This window comes from Alexandromys fortis, unplaced genomic scaffold (assembly GCF_014885135.2).
Source record: "Alexandromys fortis isolate MF-2015 unplaced genomic scaffold, M_Fortis_MF-2015_v1.1 scaffold_16, whole genome shotgun sequence".
Taxonomy (NCBI): Eukaryota; Metazoa; Chordata; class Mammalia; order Rodentia; family Cricetidae; genus Alexandromys; species Alexandromys fortis.
The window spans coordinates 4,581,667-4,594,772 of NW_026067893.1; the positions used below are offsets into that span (position 1 = coordinate 4,581,667).

Genomic DNA, 13,106 nt, shown 5'->3' on the forward strand with positions numbered 1-13,106 from the left:
AAAAAAAGCTAAACAGCCAGTAGCTAGGCAGGATTTTCAGGGCAGAGAGAATGATGGGAGGAAGAAGGGCGGAGTCAGAGGAGTCGCCAGCCAGACATGGAAGAAGCAGTCTGGAAAGTACACAGATGGGGTAACTAAGCCTCGGGGCAGCACACGGATGAATAGAAATGGGTTAATTTATGTTATAAGGGCTAGCTAAAAACAAGTCTTATCTATTGGCAGAGCTTTCATAATTAATAAGAATCACTATGGAGAAACTCTAGCTACACACACACACACACACACACACACACTTAATCTCACTTTTCCTGGGAGACCTCCCTTCTCTCTCTGGGCTTGACTAAAAGCTATGGAAGCCTTGATTAAATCTGCTGCAATCGTGGGTAGGCACTAGTGTGTATATGCATGACTTCTCTCGGGGAGCACGCTAGACCCCAAGAGGACAAGGTAGACTAGAAAATAAGCAGGCTGCCTCTCAAGGCAGGGTTCGTGAGACCAGGCCTGATCATGGACTTAGGGAATCTGGAAGAGGTGATAGTATCTCAGCTCCTGGAAGTCACCAGGAGTATAGATGAGGATGCATGACCAGAAGGGTCATTGAAAATGGGCTTTTTTCTTTTTTGCCTTATTCAGGTGGACTATAGAGGCTCAGGAAGCAGACAGACCTGTGTCCAATTCCACTCATTGGCCTTCTTTTCCTGAGACTTTAGATTAGACATTCAACTTTCCTAAGCCCCATGTCCCCTTCACAAAAGGGGAATGCCAATGTCTTTTCTTCCATGGACACTTACCAAATACTTCCTTCATGGAAAGGTCTCTGTGCTGAGGGCCCCAGGGACATGTCAATTAAGCTCTCTTGGTAGCTAGTTATGTATGGTCAAGTATGCGGAGCAGCTGTGGCAGCCATGGTTGTTATAGCTCCACTCAGTTAAGGCTCTGTCCTTCTTCCGGTGCATTTACCCTCACTCATGCTGACACCACTTACTGGGAAGAGAGCCAGCTTGCGCCCCAGTCATGCCCCTCCTCCTTCCTAGTGGGTACCTACTCAGTGCAGTGGGCGGCAGTGAGCACCCAGCAGGGGTGAATCAGGGAACCCCCACAGAAGTGGCCTTGGGGCATGGAGGTGGTCAGCGGCAGTGAGGTCTGCAGAGACACCTGCCACGGGTGCTTGCCCGCTGTGCTCTTAAAGCCCCCGTAGATACGCTTGACAACGCGCTCAGCTGTCTCCGTCTTCCCGCAGGAGTTGAATCCTGGCACCTCCATCACAGGCTCCTGAAGGCTTGCATCTGGGTTAGGAGTAACTATGGGGTAGATAAAGATAAATGATCAAGCCAGCCTCATCTATTCCTTCAGAGGTCAGAGCTGGAGTTATGACTTTCACTACAAGCTGACCAAGCATCCAGAGCCAAGAGACTGAACGCCTTCAGTATCTTGTTTGGTGAGTGACTGAGGTTTGTTGGATAACTTAGTTAATATGAAGCAAATTCATAGCACTCATGATAAAGATGTTGCTTTTATTTTCATATTTTGAAGTTCACGACTCCTAGGATCTACAAACCTATACACTAAATAAACAAATCCCTTATGCAGCATGCATAATATGTCATCCCTAATGCATTATGATCTTATGAGGCTTTATTTTTTTTTAATAGAATAGGGGAATAAGAGGTTTACCCATAAAGCTGTGGTAAGGGTTATGAGTCTGTGACCTTGTTCTGTCCCTGGAGGTTGCTCAGATGGAGATATAACACCTGAGTCAAGAGATCTAGAGGACTTTTCAGAGGAAGAGGGGCTTGGGTCAGGTGTCAAAGAATGGTTAGAAACAGACAGAAGCAGAAATGATGTGGAGTATTGCAGACAGCTACCCACAGAACAATGTCACTGTGCAAATCGGGGAGAGAATCCCATAGGTCAGATAGACTGGGGCATGTTCTTTCAGATGTGGGTGCAGAGGTGGGCCAGTGAAGACTGTCGGGAAGAATAAAAAGCTGGACCTCAGACCAACAGCATCCCGAGAGGCCATGAGGACCCAAGCGCTGATGGCTATTGTACGCCCTGATACACAGTACGTGGTCAATAGTACACGATGTCGAGGACACTGGCCGGGGGTTGGGAAAGGAAGTTGTAGAGCTAACCTGAGATGATAGAGGTGTCTAGGCTAGCTCATCATCCTGAGGGATACAGAGGAGTGGGCGGAGTTTGTAAAACCAGGGTCACGGGATGTGTAGGGTAGGCGTGGTCAAGTGCGGGAAATGGCACCTCTTCTCCCCAGTTCCCTCTGAGAGCCACAGACTTACCTGAGGTGGGACAGACTGTGACGTCACAGTATTCCCATTTCACCTTTTCACTGTTAACCTTAACAAAGCACCAGGGCTTGTGGTCTCCATCCGGGTTTCTAAAACACAAAATCAAAGTGACTGACCATCCAAGCTTGGAAACCTAGACATGATGGAAGCACCCCGAATCAGAGGATGCCAATCCCCACACTGCCCAGCTACCATTCTTCATTTGAATCCTCCAATAGGTTAGCAAACCTTGGCATGCAAGTGTGGTCACAGAATTTTGGCAAATTCCTAACTTCCAGACGAGTATCCCAAGGACCAGGAAGCAGTTTCTAAACCTTGGCTGGACCATGGGACACCCACGACCTTTCATGGGAGAAGTGAGATTCCTACCAACGATCTCTACTCCATGTGTTTAGAAAAGGATTGCAGACTGAGAGACAGGACGAGAGCTGGAATCCTGACTCAGCCTCTGAGTTCCAGGCATGAGAATCCTTTTAGAAGCAGTCCCAAGGTATCCCCATGAAGATTACACCCAAGAAGGTGGCTCTCTGGGGATCATGAGGAGAATAGAAGAAGTTGTGTACAAGGAAGAGACTTGTTTTGGAGTCAGTTCAAGACAAACAAAATATCCTCACTTTCCATAGGTAAATCCCCTCAGTCATTGAGCTTGGTAGAACAAAAAAACAGAACAAGGAGATGAGCAGTGTGGCTCAGAGACAGAAGACTGGAAAAGTCCAGTGTTCCCTGGGAAGGGTCACTACATGATCCTTACTAAAGAGCACATGGCCATCTGTGGCGGGAATTATAATGGTCCCCGGACTCCGTTTGCTCCTCAGCCTTCCTCTTGACATTATGAGACCCGTATGACTACCTCTGTCACAAAATTCACACACGTGATTATGTGTTACTTCTTGACTTGTGGTTGACATTTTTTTAAAGCCTTGTTTTTCTCTTTTTACCCTTCCTGGGTATTTGTAAAACTCTGCAGAGTTAAATTCCCCCACAGCCACAAAACACACACGTGGAGCATTAGTAAGAAGTGAACTTTGATGTATGTGAGTCCTTGAAACTCCCTGGGGAGCCTTCCTTCCTTCCTTCCTTCCTTCCTTCCTTCCTTCCTTCCTTCCTTCCTTCCTTCCTTCCTTCCTTCCTTGCTCATTGGCTGTAACATCAGTGTAACCAAATCTATCCCGAGTAGGATAATCTCTTCAGAAAAACTGCCGACTTGCAATCTGTTTCAAAATCAAGCAACCAAAATAGGACCTATGGGAGACAGCAATCTGTACCTGCAAAAGTTGTGATCTGCAATCCCGTGGGTCTCAGCGTCCTCCATAAACATGTTGTAATTCTCCTGCAAGAGGAGGTGGGAATTCCAGTAAAGGCATGGGCTCTGGTTGACTGTCCTACTCACTTTGCCTCGGTAAGAGTAGCCATCACCGACATAACAGTCGTCCGGACCTCGGAGAGAGCAGGCCACCTATGAGAACTGCCATTCGTGGACACATTGCCCTCAATAATGGTTGGCAGGGGGTTACGAACTAGGTCACAGGGCTGGGCCTAACTGTGTATTGTCTTTAGGTTTTATCACAAAGCTCCAGAATGTTCCACACTCAACCTGAATTAAAAATGTGAACTACCCCATTGAGGAGGTGGGTATTTACAAAATGACTAAGTGAAGGGGGGGGCATAGAAAGGGCCCTGATGCGGTCAGGGCAGAAGGTTGATTTACCTGCACTGCACCCCGGAGCTTCACCTTCTAGGCAGAAAGGTGAACAAGCTCAGTGCTCTGAGGTTGGAGGAGTAAGAAGGGGTAGAGCTTGGGGAACTCGAACCGTGTGTTTATGAGACACTTGAAGAGAAAAGGCCTCCAGAGGTCTCACTTGTCCCAGAGTTTTGATGATGTGGTAGTGGAGATCCATACCTATTTCACAGAATCTCCCCCTGTACTGGTCTGGACAGGCACAGCTAAACCTGGACCTCCGTCTGTGACGGGAGCAGACACCACCATTCTGGCAGGGATTTGGTCTGCATGCTGGAAGAACTGTGAAGACAGGAAGTGGGGCCCAGAGGACACATTAGGAGAAGGTACAGTACCCCATGATGGTGGTAGTTTTCTGGGGTCATCCTCTCTAAAATGATAGGATACCACAGGGCATAGACAGGTCATTGATACATTAGCAAATGCCAATGAAACCTGCAGAACTTAAACTAATATGGATGTGTCATATGGATGGTGGCCACACTAAAGAGAAAAACAAAATCAATAAACAACCCCATCCCCTCAAATAAAAAGAGCTGTACATTGGTCACCAAGTAAGGACTAGCCAAAAGTATAGACTGATGTAGAAGTTTTCAAATAGTCTGAGCTAGGTAGAAAGTTGTCTGTGGACCTTGAGAGCTGTGTGACCACGGACAAGTTAACTTCTCGAGTTGCGGGTTCTTCACCTACCAATTTCTTCCTTGCATTGAGGAGTAAATCCCTTGGGATGGGCCCTACCCACAGCAGAGACTCACTGTTACTCCCACACACAGCCCATCTCAAGAATAGATCAGAGCCAGGTTCCTGGAGGAACCAACTTCCAAGGTGACTGTGTGTGTGTGTGTGTATGTGTGTGTGTGTGTACAGATATTAGTTAATTCTCCCTGAGTTCTCCAAGGAAGGCTACATGTTTTAAAATCATAACTAAAAGGACTGTCTTGGGTGTCACAAAACCCAGCTCCACTTCCACACAGTAAGATGCAGTCGCCATGGGCACACGCTAGAGCAAAGAAAGCAATCTGCAGAGAAGAGAGCCTCTGCCACCTACCCTGGGAGCAGTCTGGCCCTGTGTAGGGGTGTTTGCAGGCGCAGCGGTAGTACGGAGGCTTCTGGGTAATAAGGCATTCACCGTGGACACACGGGTTGTCCTTGCACTTGTTCTGGGCTGCACCAGATACACAGAGAAGAAGAGAGGGAGGGTAGGGCATCAGGCAGTGCACGTTTGACCTAGCGGGGCACATGCTTACCCCAGTTTTGGAGGTGGGAGCAGCAGACTGTGTCTGTGGCTTCGGCCACAGTCTTAAGTGCCAGGCTGTTCAAGGATAAGGTTTTTCTCTTAGCCTAAACAAGGTTTCTTCCTGTGTCGTTATTCTTAGTGATGCACAGCCCTACAAAGGGTTCTATATGCAGATGCCAGCATGGTATCGGACGGAAGAAACTAGGGCAGGAGTCAGGGCCCTTGGCCTCTCTGATTTTCTCTTACATTCTAACCTGTGTAGCCAGTGGCAGGTCTACACCTTCTGCCTACCCTCTCTCACGCTGGCCCTATGTACCCTGAGACCTTCCTGTCATACCATTTGAGAATCCTATTCCTCTGCTGTGGTTTGTCTTAAAGCAAATTTCTCAGTTTGGGCCATATTTGGGGTAGATGCTGTCTCTTGTCCTCTCTTAGCCTCCATTTGTTTCTCTACAGAATGGACCCATGAGACACAGGATGGCGGCAGGAAGCACACAGATGCCTTTGCCCCAGGATCATCCAGTGCTTTCCCAGTGCCTTTAGACGGAGGCTGAAGGGCTTCACGTTTAACCCAGAGGGGACAGAGAGAAAGGGGCTCACCGTTCTGACACCGACTTCCCGAGAAGGGGGCTGGGCAGCTACAATGGAAGGTGTCCCCTCTGATGATACAGTTCCCACCGTGTTCACAGGGGTTGGACTGGCATGGATCTAAGACACAAAGGCAGAAGTCAAGGTCAGAGAGGGGGGAATCCAAAGAGAAGCCCCACTTCTCACCTAATGTCGGCCTCCGGCCCCAAACGAGAGATTAACAATAGAACTGTTGCTTGGACAAAGGGAAAAACATGTATCATCCTTCAGGATCAAGGGCAGCTGCAGTCCCATGCCCGGGGAGTAAGAGGGGAGGCAGGCAGACAGAGTTGTGACTGTCTCCCTCGGCCCCGCTTTGGACCAGGCTTTCTCACGGAGAAAGTCCCCTTCCTCTCGAGTGTTTTTCTCCTCCCACCTCGCTGGGAGTACATTGGGGTCTGTCTCTGAAGCCAAAGGCATTTCACAAGCCCGAAGACCTCCCCTACTCACAGTGCCCGGGGTGGAGGTCAGGCAGAAGTGTGCAAAGCTAACCCACCCCTCACGAAACACAGGCTCTCTGAACATCAGGAGAGAGGAGCAAAGGCAAGAGGGTGACAGAGAATCGACGCACAGAGGAAGTGACCCAGTGGCCTTCATCTTTCTTCAACTCCTTGTTCAGTTAGATTTTGTCATATTTCATCTGTGCCTTTGGCTTTTTCATGGTTGTCTGAATGGATCCTCCCTTGGGGAATTCTTTGTCCTTCGCTCTGCTCATTGTTCTTTGGTTCAGGAAGTAGGAGCCCAGGGCCTGGCTCCTGTTTTGATGGTCTCTTCTGATGTTCTCCTGGTGCCCTGTATCTTGGCCCTGCCTTCCAGGCCACTTTGCAGTAACACAGCTTTTATGCCAGCTGCTAAGGGCTTTCCATGTGTTCTCTTGACTCAGTCATGTGGTTTTGCCTGAACCCAGTTTCTTATTTTCCTTTTTGTCCGATTGGTCAGTCTAAGGAGCCATAAACCCACAGCACATATGTGAATACACAGACATACACACAACCATCTGACACATACACACTCACAAACACACAAACCACATTCACACATATATATATACACACAAAACAAACATGCACAGCTATACTCATATGCACACAAACACATACAGCCACACTCACACACACACAACCACACTCAAATACATACATACACACAACCACACTTATATATACATATACATACAAACAACTACACTCATATGTACACACACAACCACATTCACATATATACACATACAACCACACACAAACACAATCACATACATGCATATAATCACACACACACAACCAGTCATAAACACATATATACAACCACCTTCACTCACACATACAAACATAACAAACACATACACACAAACATTTACACACACACACACGCACTAACAGATGTAAAAAGATTCTGAATAAAAAGCTGGGCATGGTAGCAAATACTTATAACCCCAGCACCCAGGAGGCAGAAGCAGGAAGAACTTTGGGGTTCACTGATCAGTTGGTATAGTGGGGATCATAGGTCAGCTGGCAAGGTGGCGCTAAGGCCAGTAAGAGGCCCTGACTCAAAAAGCAAGCTGGATGATTCCTGAAAAAGAACATCAGATATTGCCTGCTAGAATTTATATGCACACATGTACAAGAACATGCATGTACAGATATACACCCCTCTAATATACACACAGACTTACACCACACACACACGCAAGCACAGAGACTATAAATAGCAAAAAGAGGAAGAAAAAGGGCAAAGACAGAAAAGCAAGGGAAGCCCCAAAGCTGTATTTGTCAATGTTGCAATCCAAATGCTCAAAGATAATTTAGATTCTGCTGCACAGTTAGGACTAAGCTTGAGGTCAAAGACACAGAACTGACTTTGGACTTGACGTCTCTCAGTATCAGGAGAGCTGGATGAGGAGGCACTGCCTTACTGCGTGACTTTGGCTGAGTCCGTTCCTCTCTTGGCCTCCCTTACTCTGCCTGTTGCTTGAGGGTAGATGCCTCTCAGCACCTACCCTGTCCTTGTAGTATAGGACTCAGTGGGAGGAATCCACCCTAGAGAGGTCTTCAATACCATTTTACTATGCAGCCAGAGAGAGGGCAGAGAAAGGCCCTTGCATATGGTCACACATAAGTTCCTTCAGTCAAGGTCTCCCTCTCCATATGGCACCCACCATCGTCTGCATAGTACCAATCAGGGTTCTCAGGGGAGGTCGGCACGACTCTGGGGCCTTCATCTGGGCTGGAATGCTCGTAGCTGTAATAGTCTTCTGGCGTCCAATCTGCAGGGCAGGGAAGGACAGAAGACAGTTTAGTCATTAGGCTTGAGGGGGACACCTCTTCCCAGAGAGCTACATTCTTTTAAGGAGGAATTACATATCTTTTGAGCTCTCCCCAGGGATGCAGGAAGACACGAAGGTCAGGTTGGGGATGTCTAACTTGAGCCATGTTCTGGTCCAGCAGTGCAATGCTGGTCTTTGGAATGGCAGTACCTGACTAGAAATGGAGAAGGAGAGCAAGTGCCAACTTTCTACCAACTGTGCCCTTGGGTACACCTACTGTATGCCCTGGGTTTCTCAGCTATGAACACAGCAGGTAGCATCCTGTGGGCTTCAGGTCTTCACAGTTCTACACAGGGTCTACCAGGGCTAGAGCGTGTGGTGCCATCACAGTGCCTAACTGGTAGCTTTGTGAATAGTGTTTCTCCACGAGACTTCACTAAGCCATCTTGGCTCAATGTAGTCCAAGACACTTGTCACTTTCCTCTTTGGGCAAGCATCTCTCACTCAATCCACAGAGCATTTAGCAACTAATCTTTACTGTTAACCTTTTATGGGGTCCTGTGCTAAACATTTACAGATACCATCTCATTTATTCTCATAACAATCTGGGAGGTTGGGCCAGGGATGTCGCTCAGTCGGTAGAGCGTTTGTGTTGTAAGCAGGAAACCCTAGACTCGACCCCAGTTCTCTCTGAAGTGGTGTGGTGGCACACACCTGTAATCCCAGCTCTTACTTTCTTTCAATGTGCTGTGAAAAAAAATAACCGAAACCCAACAAAATCAGCTTACAGAAGGGGGTTTATTCTGGCTCATGGTTTAGGATTGACTTCACCATGGGTGGGCAAGTCACAGCAGCAGGAGCCTGAAGCACTGGTCTCATTGGATCGGCAATCAGAAGAACAGAGGGGTGAATGAAGCTAGCATTGACCCACTTTCTCCAATTTAGACAGGCTAGGTCTAAAGCCAGGACATGGTGTCACTTCAATGAGCCCTGTCAACATACTCCCTCGTGAGCTTTCCTCGATGGAAAATAATCCCGCACAGGTGTGCCTGCAGGCTTATCTCCTGGACAAGTTCAGAAGTTGCCATGTCGACAGTCAACGATCAAAACTATCACACCAGAATCAGAGGTTCAAGCCAATGTTGGCTGTAGAAAGAGTTGGAGGCCAGGCTGGAACAGACCCTCTCTCAAAAACGGAACAAAAAAACCTGGGAAGTGAATGTTGCCTGTGTTTTAAGTTGTGGAAACTGAGGCCCAGAGAGAATAAGCAATGTGCTCAAGGTCACCTAGCTAATTCACAGCTAGATTTAAACTAAAGTTTGTCTCTGTACAACCGCCATGTCTTTCTAGCTCAATGATGGTGCTCAGTTGCTTTAATTAGCTCCTTCCATTGCTTTGCATGCATGTGCGCGCGCGCGCGCACACACACACACACACACACACACACACAACCATCCCCACTGAATGTCCAACTGGCTACTTAACAGCCACCCAAGTACAACCCTCAGCTTGTTCCTGGACCTTGGTTACTGATGGAGACAGAACGCGATGGTGCCGGCAAATGGAGAGTTCGTTTAGATAGGACTGGGACAAGCAGGTGTGTGCATGTCGAGCTGGAGTCTCGGAAGATGCCGAAGGATTTGTGGCTGGGGCAGAGAAGTTTGGAGTTGGGAGAAAGTTGGGTTCATTTTGACCTTTTCTGCTGATGAGAGGATGGCAAGTTGGCAGAGGAAGCTGCGGGGAGCGCTCCAGAGAGACATGTGGTAACGAGGCAGAAGTGAAGGCAGACACCTGACTTGAAAGGCAACCCAACAGAGGCAGTGATGGCGTGGAGGACCGCTCCCTATCCAGCTGACTGCCAAGCACACTGTCTCAGGCATCTCCCCATCACTCTGTTACAGTCCTTACATCTATGGCTTCTAAAAAATTGACTTTTGCACAATGGCTGTTTTATATTTCCCATTAAAATGGAATTATCTTTCTATTTCTTTTTTGGATGCACCAACTCTGGCTCCTTGGCGAAGTTTCACCTCATTTATCGTGGTGTCAAGTCAAGACTCTCTTTGCTTCCTCATTATTTTTCCCTGGCTGCTTTCCCCAGGATGAAAATGCTCCCAGAGGAGGCCACTTCTCCAGAGATGAGGATCTAGGCTAAAGATAAGACCACTGTCTTCCTGGAGCCATAAAGCTTCCTTCCATAAATATGATAAAGCAGAGAAAGGGGGAGAGATGCAGAGGGGAAAATGAAGGATTTCAGACTGATATTCGATTTATCTTGGTTTTCACCGGAGGACTTGCTTTTGTTTTTCTCACGTGTGTTTATAGATGAGAGTCTTTTGTAGAGCTCCTAGAACCCCTCTCAATAGTCCTGCAAGCTGGAGGACAGATTGGCTAATCTGGACTCTGTTATTGACGCCCCCCCCCCCCCATTGGTGGTTAGGGAGATGGCTTTCAGGACAAGCATGAGACCTGAGCTCAGATAGCTCCCTCCTATGTGTGCAAAACATGGAGACAGAAACCAATATCCCAGGGCTGGGGGCTGGGGATGGAGATTCCTGGAGCTCACTAGCCAGATACTCTTGCTGAACTGGTGAGGTTTATGTCCAATGAGACTCTACTACAAAGAATAGCAAAAAGATGGAGAGTGATAGAGGAAGCTGCCCACCTTAACCCCAGTCCTCTACATGAGTACACACACACACACACACACACACACACACACACACAATTGCATGAAACACACAAATATGTGCACATGCACTTTGCATCCATACACATGGGTGTGTGCACACAAATGTATACACACACCACCCACACATATAAAATCAAAGAGACACACAAATCTGTACACATTCACTTACCAGTCATACACACATTTAAAAATCACATGAACTAGAGGAGATGCTTACATGTGTGGAATACTGTGACATTTTGAGGGGTGGGCGTGGGCAAAGCGCCTGGTGTAGGATTGGGACTTCAGTCAAGTCCTATGTGATGTGGGAGTGTCATATCAATCTGTTGATTTCATTGGTTAAGTTATAATAAACCAACTGCTTGGCCTCAGCTTAGAACATAGATGGGAGGAGTAAACAGAATAGAATTCTGGGCGGAAGAGGAAGTGAGGTCAGACTCTGCTCTGCTCCCGGAGACTCAACAGCTCTGCTCTCTGGAGCAGAGACACCATGATGGACGGAGGCTAGAATCTTCCCGGTAAGCGCACCTTGGGGTGCTTACACACATCATTAGAAATGGGCTAGTCCAGGTGCGAGAATTAGCCTGTAAGGGCTAGAGTTCATGGGCCAAGCAGTTCTTTAAATGAATACAGTTTGTGTGTTGTTATTTCGGGCATGAGCTAGCCAAGCGGCCGGGGTGTTGGGGACGCAGCCCCTCCGCCGCTCCTATTTCAACACCTATGTGCAAAGTCTGCTCATTTGTCGGTGAGCAGAAGAAGAGTGGAAACACACCAGTTCTGGATCAAAGTCCTCAGAGCAAGACAGGAAGTCCCTCCAGGTTGTGAGGGTCCCAGTTCCCAGACTGAAATGGACTCAGCGAAGTCTTACTGGCTCCGGATCACCATAGAAGAAGAAGCCATTCAGCTGAGGGGGGCAGGCTGCACAGGCATGTCGCCAAGGCCTTTCCACTTGGGTGGACTCCCACCCCTTCTGCACTGTTGGCACTCCGTCCTACGGCACGTGTGAACAGGTTAAAGCAAACCAACAATGGATGAAGTGTTCGACACAAGTGGAAGGCCCTGGGGACACGGAGAGTTATAAAGAGAGACCAACAAGAGTAGGATGTGGCCCCATCCTAGAGGAATCTGCCGTCTGAGGAGCCTTGAGGAAGGAGGCAAAATGAGCAGACTGAAGGATGCTGTAGAGCAGAAGTTGGGTGTGGCCACGGGGAACCCTGGTGTCTTCACCTTCAGTGTTGGGTATGGACTTGGTTTGAGCCCCTTTGATGACAAGCAGGTCCCAGTGCATCTCCACCCTCCATGCATCTTTACTCTCCGACAGCAGGACTGCACTTCCCATCATTTCCCTCCCCTTGGTCCAGGCTGATTCCAGGTTGAAACAATGGGTCTGCTCTAAAGCTGACCTCAAGAAACCTCGTGGTTGTTCTCTCCTGCTTCTTCCTCCTCTCCCCTTCCTTCCCCTTTCCCCTGCTTCTTCTGCCCACTTTCCTGGACCCTCCTGACCCCTTAGTCTGGCCTACGTTATCACACAAGTCAGCAGCATGACAAGATGAAGCCTCAGACATGAAAAAGCCAGCCAATAGCAAGACAAGTTGCCAGACCAACCTCTCATTGGTGGAAGATGCAAGGGAATCCAGCTCAGATCAGCAAAACCTGGCCTAGACCAGAACTGCCCAGCAGAACCCAGGTGAAACTGCTGACCCAAGGAGCTAATATCTAACTACATGGTTACTGACTGACATCTCCAAGTCTGAGGTCTTCTATTGTGCAATAATAGTAACAGCAGTCACATAGAGCTTGACAGACACTGGGTTGCTCGTGGGACTGGGGGTTAAGATACAAGGGCATTCCTCACTGGCCTGTTGGCTGCGGGGTATGGATGTCCTTGCTGGAACCTCTTTGTTTCTTGTTGGGGCTTAACTAATATTTTGGATGTTTCCCTGAGTCTTAAAAACAGGGCCACTTCTGTTCTTCTGTCTTCCCCAAGCGACCAGCACAGAGCCCTCTGTGAAAGATATTCCCTGTGACCAAACCTCTCTGCTTCTGATTGGCTCAGCTTGAAGCAGTGCAAATGCTTAGGAAGAAAAGGGGTGATATTTGCACTTTTTAAGACCTCCTGATGATTCTCTACAAGTCTATAAAGTTGTCCAACTGCTTTCTTGGTAGAAAGGGATGTGAAATCTGGTCCCACTCTGGTGGACTAGAGAAACTGCTTTGGAGAAGTAGCTGTAAGGGGCCTTCCT

The 13,106-nt window shown here is 48.1% G+C and overlaps 1 protein-coding gene across 2 annotated transcripts in view; it reads right to left on the reverse strand.

The window, feature by feature from the left end:
- Habp2 (hyaluronan binding protein 2) overlaps positions 1-13,106 on the reverse strand; it is a 31,668-nt gene that overhangs the window by 5,328 nt on the left and 13,234 nt on the right. Inside the window, exons 3-9 of one of the 2 annotated variants that reach the window (XM_050149733.1) lie at positions 8,064-8,171; positions 5,882-5,989; positions 5,093-5,209; positions 4,207-4,326; positions 3,572-3,743; positions 2,298-2,395; positions 1,046-1,301 (exon numbers count right to left, since the gene is read on the reverse strand). In XM_050149733.1, the coding sequence (XP_050005690.1) occupies positions 1,046-1,301; positions 2,298-2,395; positions 3,572-3,743; positions 4,207-4,326; positions 5,093-5,209; positions 5,882-5,989; positions 8,064-8,171 (979 nt within the window). The remainder of the gene's footprint in view (positions 1-1,045; positions 1,302-2,297; positions 2,396-3,571; positions 3,744-4,206; positions 4,327-5,092; positions 5,210-5,881; positions 5,990-8,063; positions 8,172-13,106) is intronic. The other variant, XM_050149744.1, reaches the window with a different exon arrangement.